This window comes from Oryx dammah, unplaced genomic scaffold (genome assembly GCF_014754425.2).
Source record: "Oryx dammah isolate SB20612 unplaced genomic scaffold, SCBI_Odam_1.1 HiC_scaffold_18, whole genome shotgun sequence".
NCBI lineage: Eukaryota > Metazoa > Chordata > Mammalia > Artiodactyla > Bovidae > Oryx > Oryx dammah.
Genome location: NW_024070202.1, coordinates 39,143,631 through 39,154,605, shown reverse-complemented (window position 1 = coordinate 39,154,605; position 10,975 = coordinate 39,143,631). Strand labels below are relative to the sequence as shown.

At 32.1% G+C, this 10,975-nt stretch overlaps 1 protein-coding gene across 6 annotated transcripts in view; it reads right to left on the bottom strand.

Moving 5' to 3' along the window:
• Positions 1-314: 314 nt before the first annotated feature.
• The window catches only part of CACNA2D1 (calcium voltage-gated channel auxiliary subunit alpha2delta 1), a 539,624-nt gene continuing 528,963 nt past the window's right edge, over positions 315-10,975 (bottom strand). For 5 of the 6 annotated variants that reach the window (XM_040260719.1, XM_040260724.1, XM_040260726.1 and 2 more), the window contains one exon: positions 2,753-4,363. In XM_040260719.1, the coding sequence (XP_040116653.1) occupies positions 4,247-4,363 (117 nt within the window). In that variant the 3' untranslated portion in view covers positions 2,753-4,246. Of the gene's footprint in view, positions 4,364-10,975 lie in introns of all 6 variants that reach the window. The other variant, XM_040260717.1, reaches the window with a different exon arrangement.

The window sequence follows — 10,975 nt, the reverse complement described above, 5'->3', positions numbered from 1 at the left end:
TAAAGAAGCATGGAAACATTATTTTTGTATAGAAAAAAATTTCTTACATAAGTCAAAAGTTTGTTTTAATAAGTTCCTAACTACCTTGATGGCAGAAGCACATGTGAGAAGGGTCAGAGTTATGCAAAGGAGTTGCAATTAAATTTGTTTGTGAGTTGAGGTTGAAACTGTAAAAGCACTTTTGTAATGCCCGATTTTATTTTCACAATCTAGAATTCTCTCCGCTGGAAAGCCTGCTTTCTTAAAACTGCATGTATGACAGAGACCTCTGGTTCTTTGAACTGAATTTTAAATAATTAAATAATCAAAGCTGGTGACTTTAAATGATAAACTTTTATTCTGAATATACTGTTTTTGCACAAGATTTAACACAACATTTTCTGGGATTATAAATATTTTTATAACAGTAATATACAAATTTTTACAAAAATGTTTTTATCAGGCTAATTTCCACAAAAGTGTCAAGAGAACATAATAAAGGGGAGAAAGTATCTTTTGTTCACAAAGCCACTTGGCCTTTTTCATGGATGCACATTGAACGTTTCAATAAAAGTATCCCTAATAGTAATGATCCAACAACATACAGCACAACAAAAAAAGACAGCTCTGTCAGGTCACACGGTAGACTTAATTGGCATCTTTTCAAGACAGTATCCCATTAGTCTCAGAATTTCTTTGAGTTAATCTTGTGAATTAGAAATAAAGTAGATGAAACTGTTGGTAAAGGTTTCCTAAGACTTTTAACATTCTGGAACTTTTTCAAGAAATCAAGAAACTTCATACTTTTGCTTTATTGATTTGTTCTTTACAGAAATGTACATGGAATAATAGCAGTATTAACATTCTATGCTATGGGAAAACAACACAGGTTCTGGTTCCAGATCATTGTAACATATTTGAAACTGTGGGCAGGTGAAACCATCATTCTACTCTATCCTCTTGAGTCACAACACCCATTTTGTTTCCCTAGGTCAGCCTCTGTACCTCTAGACACTTTAATGTCAACTAACATGATTAATGGAATAGTTCAGAGTTTAAATTAAGACATAGAATTTAAGCTTTGGTGGAGAGAAAGATTTAAATGAGATGTAAAATACAAAAGAGCATCAAATAAGCAAGTAACACTTGGGTTGCAAAGGTCACTTAAAAGGGATACTGCCTATTTGAACCCAGTAAGGCCAGTTTTAAAGTTAATAAAAGGAATATTATAGGAAAACTTACAAATGGCAGCAACACTGTCTAGATTTTTCCAAGTTAAGCAATAATGCCTCAAGCATTAGAAACATGAAAAAAGATCATACTAAAATCTTATTAGACCCAGGACCTAAAAATCTCTTCAGTCAAACTTGCTAACTATGTCATGTTAAAAACCTGTTACAAATATGGACCACGATTAGTGTTTGGCAGTAATGCTGGTTGTTCAAATGAAGAAAATATAAACAAATCATTAATGCAAAATTCATTCCTGTTATTTAACACCAATACAAGACTTATTTTGATTTTGTTTTAGTGAAAACTACACAGCTGCATGAGCATAGCAAAAAATTAGGTAAGCAAAAGGAGTTTAAAAGCTTTTTTCTTGATCTCTTGTACTATTTAGTCTTTGAAAATTAATATTATAACAGGCTGTGATTTAAGTTATTGTCCAACAATCAAAACTCAGAAAAATTGTAAAGTAAAAATAACAATTGGATGGGATGAGTGTTACAGTCTTTCCAAATCATGAAGACTAAACAATTTTTAGTCAGAGAGCATGTTCTTACCCAATTCATTAACATATATGTGGCTGTCATAATATATGTTTAATTTATAACAGAAAATAAAGGATCATGGCAAGACTCATGTACATAAATATATTTTGATGGCAAATGAAATCAAATAGGACCCTGCCAGGAGATGCCAAGTTTCACTGTGATGAACACAACAATGTAGTTGATGAAAACACTTTGGTGACATTAGCCATGAAAATATATTTAATAGATTTTAAAGATAATTTTAAGGTAGTCTGTTGTATGCTGGAAGCAATTTGCTTGTTTTAATGTGCGTCATTTATGTACACAAGCTAACATAACTATATTTCGATATCCCCTTCTCAACACTTTCATGATTTAAAATAGTCTAGCAAAAGTTAACAATAAGTTTTAAATATTTAATTAACAAACAACATGATTTAAACATATTGTTGCTAGAGTGAGAAGTTCCATATTTTTTAAATCACTTTGGTGTTTTCTAAAATGTCAATACCAGTTACAAATGAGACTACAAAATCACAACAATGTATTAGAAATGGTAACTGATGTCAACTCTTAGAACAATAGTTGGCAAAGTGATTCCATTTCCCCCTAGCCCCATTTTTAAATAAAAAAATATTTTAAATAAAGAAATGTACACAAGTGGTACCTAGGGTATATTAGTGGTGAAGGGAATTACAAATGTGCGCAAAGCTAAAAACAAAACATATATCTTTTAAACTATGCTAAAGAATTGGTTATATCTTTGATATATGAAGCATATTAAAGCATACTGGATAATGTTAGTAAGATTTTTACTTAAAAATTATATATAAGAAAATTTCCAGCATAGACACATACCAGTTTCTGGCATGTTTGAAAAAAGAACAAATATCTGCATTCTTCCAGCCTTCAGCAGAATTATTCCCTATAATTGTTACACATTCATTGTTTTTATCCTTTCTTCAAATACTGTTTAACCCTGAAAATAATCTTTAAAAGCATAAATAAATTCTACCATATTACTCTATAATGAAATATCTGATTTAATACACTAACCATTTTCACTAATGAGGTTGTATAAAAACAATTTTGATTATTCACAATCAAGTATTCATGTGCATACATAGAGATTCAAGGTTTCCTATTTGTTCAGATTATTGTAAAACCCTCATCAAACTGTATGGAAATTTTGGTCAAGTGCTCATATCATTCAAAACGGAGGCAACAAAAGCAGCAGCGAATTTGGGATTGTACGTGCTACTATTCCAGCGAACAGAGAGGAAACCTAGGATGTCTCTTCACTGAGAACGTATATGTACTCTTCAAAAAATAAATGTGTCAAATCTGATTTATGTACTTAAAATATCTGTACATAGGTTTTCAGGCAAAAGCACGAATCTGTATAAAATCCATTAATTCCCATTTCACCATTTACTTAATCCAATCATTCAACGTTTACATTGCACAGTATATTCAGAGTAGTTTAAAGACATTTTAGAAGATGACTTAAGTGCATTACACTGCAAGGTTCAGATTCTTACATAACAATAATGTCACTCAGTTAACTTTTCAATGGACTATACTCTACAGTTAAGAGAGAAACAAACCGAAAGTTAAAATAGCAGCAGCATCATGCAAAATACCCTTGGTAACCAAAGTTCATTTATCACAAGAAAAAACATTCCCCTCCCCCCAACAAGCTTTTCTCAGAGCATTTTGAAGTATCTGGCTAGCGCTACGGAACTTTACTGTGAACAAAAAGGACATTACATCAAAGCATTTATTAAGGGCTCACATTTATGAGGAAATATGTCGCATATTAATTCTACCCTCAAGCACCTTTAATTTAATTTCTTAGTTATTATTTTCAAACATACCCACCAAAACTTGGCTATCATTTGTGTTATATTTCTGGCAGAGAAGCCATTCTTCATAAGGCATTTTATTCATAGCATTTTTTTTTTTTTGTAGAAAATAAGCCATTATTTCTATTTTCTCAGATTATACCAATGTTAATTCTTTCTCCCTCTGTCTCTCTCTCTATATTTCCAATAATAACTTCTCAAAGCAGGAAATAATTTTTTAGTAGAAGAATAAGTGAAGGAAAAAAAAAAGCAACTCTTTTCCCCAAGAGATTTTCTTGGTAAAAGAACAAGGATTGCAGCAAGTCAAAATCAAGACAATTTGCATGATCCATAAACAACTGTGTGGGGAGCCCTTTAACATGTAATCACCAACAATGCAACAACAAATTTTCAAATTTTCCAATACAGCATGTATAGGGTTTTGCTTCGATGTTATACATGGATGATGCAGCATTCACACAAGTTGAAGGACCTGACACCCTGACATGCAGCCAGTGGGTGCCTTATGAGTCTGCGTCTTAGATGGATGCCATGGGGTGGGCCCAGCTAGTGGTCTGCTGAGTTCACAGTTGACCCTATTTTAATGCAGTTGAGGGCTCCTGTTTCAGCAGAGTCTGGAGTTTAATCTGCAGATTTGGTTTGAGAAGGTCATAACTGGTGGTGTCTGCTGCCAGATAAAAGCCAAAGTAGTACACACTGGATGCCGATGATGGACCACAGGGAGGGGTTTAATCCAGAGACACCACCACAGTCGGTATAATCCTCCTGTTGGAAAGAAAAGGGAAAAGAAAACTCCTGAAAAATATTTAGTAAGACATCTTTCCAAGTACCCTATGTTTAGTCCACTTCTGAACTCACCTTATAATGCTGCTTTGCTTTGAATCCAGATAAATTACATTGTCCTATATTTTACTATTCAACAATTTTGGATTAATCAGTTTTCCCAGGACCATTTGAAGAATGCTTTACATTTTTAGTTGTAGAGTCTGATGATTATTAAAGGAAATACTTTAATAATAAATGCTGAGTTGAGTGATACACACCAATTTCTAAAGTAAAAGAAAACCCTTACTTTCACAGTGTCAAGCATCCTTATATATTTATAAATATAAGATATAAAAATGTAACAGTCTGTTTTATAATTCCAAAGAATTAAGATATTAGCAATTATGCTCTATAAAGCAAAGTTTGAGACTGGTAGAATAAATAAATTTGAAAAATAAGCATTTATTTTCCATATCCAGTTTCAAAGGTTGTACATGTAGCATCTGGACCTTCATCAAGAATTAAATGAACAGTAATGTAGTTGAACCCTCAAAGAAGGACACTTTGAAAACGTATATCCAAAATAAAGAGCTAAGCTAGCAAGAGAGGTTTGTTCTGTTTAGAGAACCATGAAATATAAGCTACCAATTTGCTCATTTGGATCCCCTACTGGTGGATCACTAGATTCCTTGGTAACACAAAATTACTTTTATTCCGAGGTTCTGTATTCTGTATTATTTTTTGCATCCTTTAATTTCTTTATGAATTGCATTTTAAAAAGAACTTCCTATCTTAAGAGGTAAAATGACTAGGCATAAGATAAGTTACAAGGATATATTATACAACATGGGGAATGTAGCAATATTTTATAACTATAAATGGGATAAAAACCTTTAAAAATTGTGAATCACTATATTTTACACCTGGAACTTTAATATTATAGGTCAATTATACTTCAATTAAAAAAAAAACTCCACAAGAAAATCCCTTATCTCATTGTTTTCCTAAATATCTTTTAAGAATTTACTAATCCAAGGTTCATCTTCCAATAATCAGAATAACAGGTTATAAAAGAAAATAGGTTTTATAGTCAGAATATTTTTACAAAGACTCTGAGCTCCCAGACACTAAAACAATGGCTCTTTTTGCTCAGTAGGGTTTAATACAGTGCCTGTCACCGAGCATAATTTCTTTTTGAATTGTATTTTAAAGCAATAGAAGTCTGTTAAAGGTAAATCTGAAGAAAAATAATCCATTAAAGAACATTTTGTTTTTCACATCTCAGAAGTGGGATTCCTGGATCGTATAGTAATTACATTTTTAAATTTTTAAGGAACCTCAATATTGTTTTCCATAGTGGCTGCACCAATTCACACTACCACCAACGTGTAAGGATACTCCACAGCCTTGCCAGCATTTATCTCTTGTCATTTTGACAATAGCCATACTAACAGGTGTGAGGAGATACTCGTGGAGATACTCGTGGTTTTGACTTGTGTTGTTCTGATGTTTAGTGACATTAAGTATCTTTTCATGTACTATTGGCCATCTGTATATCTTCTTTGTAAAAATGCTTATTGAGATCCTTTGCTAATTTTAAAAGCAGATTATTTCTTTGATATTGAGTTATACGAGTTCTTTATAGATTTGGGATCCTGGCCTCTTATCACGTACACGATTTGCAAACATTCCCTCCCATTCTATGGGCTGCCTTCTAAATTTTTTGTTTTCCTTTGCTGTGCAGAAAATTTTAAGTTTGATGTTATCCCACTTTTTTGTTGTTGCCTTTGCTTTTCCATGGTGACAAGTCCAAACAGTCATTACCAAAACCAGTGCCAAGGAGATTACTCCCTGTGTTTTCTCCTAGATTTATTATGGTTTCAGGTCTTCAAGTCATTAATCCATTTTGAGTTGATTTTTGTATATGGTGTTAAGATAGTGGTCCAGTTTCATTCTTCTGCATATGGCTGTTCAGTTTTCCTGTTACTGCAGCTGTTTAATATAGTTTCAACTCAAGATGTATCATGCATCTAACTTTTTGCTTTGGATATTTGGGTCTTCTGTAGTTTCATATATATATTTTAGTATTGTTCTACTTCTGTGAAAAATGTCATTGAAATTTTGATGGTGATTGCATGGAATCTGAATTACTTTGGGTGGTATGGACGTTTTAACAATTCTTCTAATCTATGAGCTCTGAATATCTTCCATTTATTTCTTTCATCTCTGCCTTATAGTTTTCAACATATAGGTCTTTCACTTCCTTGGTTAAAATTATTTTTACTTATTCATTTTGATGGAATTGTAAGTGGAATTACTTTCCTAATTTCTCTGAGTTCATTATTATACAGAAATGTAAATGTTCTTTGTACATTAATTTTATATTTTGCATTTTACTGAATTTATTAACTCAGTTTCTTGGTTGAGTCTTTAAGACCTTCTATATATAATATCATGTAGTCTATAAATAAAGGCAGTTTTAATTCTTCTTTTTCAATTTGGATGTCTTTTATTTCTTCATGCCTATTTGCTCTGTCTAGCACTTCCGGCAATATGTTGAATAAAAGTAAGAGTGGGCATCCATATCTTGTTCCTGATCTTAGAAGAAAAAGCTTTCAGCTTTCACCGAGTATGTTAGCTGTGGTCTTATCATATATTTTTGTTATTATGTTGATACACATTCCCTTTATATCCACTGTTTTGAGGGTTATTGTAAACGGGTGTTGAATTTTTGCTGAATGCTTTTTCTGCATGTTAAGATGATCATATGATTTTTAGCCTTCATTTTGTTAATGTGTGTATCACATCAGTTGATTTTGTGGTTTGTGAACAATCATTGCATTCCAGGAATAAATCCCACTTGATTATGGTGTATGACCTTTTTAAAGTATTGTTGAATTAATTTGATAATGTTGAGGATTTTTCATCTATTTTTATCAAGGATATTAACTTGCAATTTTCTTGTAGTGCCCTTGTCTGGTTTTGGTATCATGGTAATAAGACTGACTTTGTAAAAGTGAATTAGGAAGTATTCATTTCTCTCTTTATTTTTGGGGAGTTTAGAAGGGACAGGTATTAATTGTTCTTTGAATGTATGGTAGAATTCGCAAGTGAGGCCATCTGGTTGTGAACTTTGTTGGAAGGCTTTTGATAACTGATTCAATCTTCTTACTAGTAACTGGTCTGTTTAGATTTTCTCTTTCTCCACGAATGGGTCTTGATAGGTTGTATGTTTCTAAAAAATTATCAATTTCTTTTAGGTTGTTGGATTTTTTTGCAATTTTAAATTGTATTATTATTTCTTCATCTGTTAATATTTGCTTTATATATTTAGGTGCTCCTATGTTGGATACATAAATATTTACAAAATGTTTACATCCTTTTGTTAGATTGACTCCTTTATTATTATGTAATGATCATGTCGTCTCTTACTACAGTTTTTGTATTAAAGACTATTTTGTCTACGTATATACCTATCCAGCTTTCTTCTGGTTTCTATTTGTATGGAATATTTTTTTCCATTTCAGTCTGTGAATGTCTGTAAAGTTGAAATGGGACTCTGTAGTTACTATAACTGTTATAAATATAACATATTTATTTAAACCTCATAATATTTAGTGCTATATATACAATAAGTTATAACATCTTACTGACTTATTTTGAGACTTAAGTTCAAATGTATTCTAAAACTCTACTCTTTTCTCCATGTTCTATGCTTTTGATTTCACAATTTACATATTTTTAGTCTGTGTAAACATTGATTATTGTATGACAGTTATTTTTACTATATTAGTTTATGTGATTAACCCACTGTCATTACAATATTAGATTATTCTGAATTTAACTATCTATCTTTACCAGTGAGATTTATACTTTGATATGTTTTCCTGTTACTAATTAGTGCTGTTTTCTTTCAGTTTAAAGGAGTGCCTTTAACATTTCTCGTAAGGTCAGTCTAGTGGTAATGAACTCCAGTATCCGCTTGTCTACAACTCTTTATTTATCCTTCGAATTGGAAGGAGTTTTACTAGATAAGAGTATTTTTGGTTGGTAGGTTTTTTTCTCAGTACTTTACATACATCATGCCACTCACATCAGGCTTGCACATTTTGGTGGAAAGATACTGGTAGCCTTAAAGGTCTCTTTGTTTGTAACAAGTTGTTTTTCTTGCTGTTTTTAAGATTCTCTCCTTATCATTTACTTTAAAATTTTTAAATATTTATTTTATATTAGAATATAGTTGATACATTGTCATGTCAGTTTCAGGTGTACTGCAAAGTGATTCATTTACACATAGACATATATCTACTTTTTGGGATTATTTTCTTGTATAGTTTATTGTAGAGTGTTGAGTGGCATTTCCTGTGGTTTACAGTAGATCTTTGTTGATTATCTGTTGTAGGTACATTAGTGTGTATATGTTAATCCCAATCCCAAAGTGTATACCTCCCCTGACATTTCCCTTCTGCTAACCATAAGTTTGTTTTTGAAGTCTGTGAATCTTCTGTTTTGTAAATAAGTTCATTTGTATACCATATTTTTAAATTCCACATATAAGTGATATCATATGCTATTTGTCTTTGTCTTACTTATTTCACTTAGTGTGATAATCTCTAAATCCATCCATGATATTGCTGCAAATAGCAATATTTTGTTCTTTAATGGCCAAATAATATTCTGTTGCATATATGTACCACAGTTTCTCTATCTATTCCTCTGATGATTGACATGTAGGTTGCTTTCCTGTTCTGTCTATTGTAGATAGTGCTGTGATGAACACTGGGGTATATGTCTCTTTTCCAATTATAGTTTTCTCCAGATACAGCCCCAAGAGTGGGAGTGCTAGATCTTATGGCAACTCTATTTTTAGCTTTTAAGGAACCTGCATATTGTTCTCCACAGTGGCTACATTCCCAGCAACAATGTAGGAAGCTTCCCTTTCCTGTGGACCCAGTGTTTATTGTTTGTGGACATTTTATGACAGTTGTTCTGATTGGTGCAAGGTGACACACCTCATTATAGCTCTGATTTCAATTTCTCTAGTAATTAGTGATGAGCATCTTTTCATGTGCTTTTGGCGATGTATGTTTTATTTATTTATAATTAATTTTTATTAGTGTATAGTTGATTTGCAACATTGTTGGTTTTCTCTATATAGCAAAGTGAATCAGTTATATGTGTGTGTATAGATAGAGAAGATTCTTTTCCCATGTAGGTCATTACAGATTATTGAAAAGAGTTCACTGTGCAAATAGGTTTTTATAAATTATTATAAATAATTTATATTTATATAATTACATAATTTTAACAAGTATAAATTATTTTATATACAGTAGTCTGTATATGTCATTCCCAATCTCCCAATTCACCCCTCCTGCCCCCCTTTTCCCCCTTAATAACCATAAGTTTGTTTTCTATATCTGTAACTCTACTTTTGCTTTGTAAATAGGTTCATTTGTACCATATTTTTAGATCCCACATATCATCTGTATGTCTGTGGAGAAATTTAGATCTTCTGCCCATTTTTGATTGGATTGTTTATTGATATTGAGCTGTTTTGGAGAGTAATCCTTTGCCAGTTGATTCATTGCAAGTATTTTCTCCCATTGTGTGGACTGTCTTTTCATTTTGTTTATGATTTCCTTTGCTGTGAAAAAACTCTTGAGTTTAATTAGGTTCCATTTGTTTGTGTTCGTTTTCATTACTCTAGGAGGCTGATCCAAAAAGATAGTGCTGTGATTCATGTCAGAGTATTTTGCCTGTGTTTTCCTGTAAGTTTTATAGTATCTGGTTTTACAATTAGGTCTTTAATCCATTTTGAGTCTATTTTTGTTCGTGGTATTCAAGAATGTTCTAGTTTCTTTCTTTAACATGTAGCTGTCCAGTGTTCCTAGCACCACCTGTTGAAGAGGCTGTCTTTTCTTCTTTGTCATAGATTTACTAGAGATTGTCTTGCCACCTTTGTCATAGATTTACTCTTGATAATTTAGAGACCCATACAAAGACACATTAATTAAAATATATTTGAAATAAAACACTCTGTAAATTTAAGGTGTACATGTTAATTTGATAATTTATGTACTGTAATATAATTGCCATTGTAGTGATAATTAGCACCTATCGTATTACATAAATGTCTTTTTTTTAATAGTTGGAATAATTCATTTATTAGTCTCTTAGCAAGTTTGATGACTATAGTAGTTTTCTATATTCAGTGTACTGTGCATTAGCTCTCTAGAGCTTATTTACTACTTGTTCTAAGATTGTACCCTTGAACAACATCTGTCTTATCCCCTACCCCCTATTCCATGGTAACCACCATTTATTCTCTGTTTTTATGAGTTTGGCTTTTTAGATTTTACACACAGTACTTGTCTTCCTTATTTAGCATAATATGCCCCAAGTCCACCCATGTTGTTGCAACTGGCAGTTTACACTTTCTCATGGCTGAAAAATATTATATTGTGTGCCTATATGCACACATAAACATAAATTCCACCTCTTGTTTATCTGTTCACTGGTTTACAGACATCTAAGCTGTCTCCATATCTTCTTGACCATTGGGAATAATGCTACAATGAATGTGGAGTATGGTTATTGCCTCAAAATCCT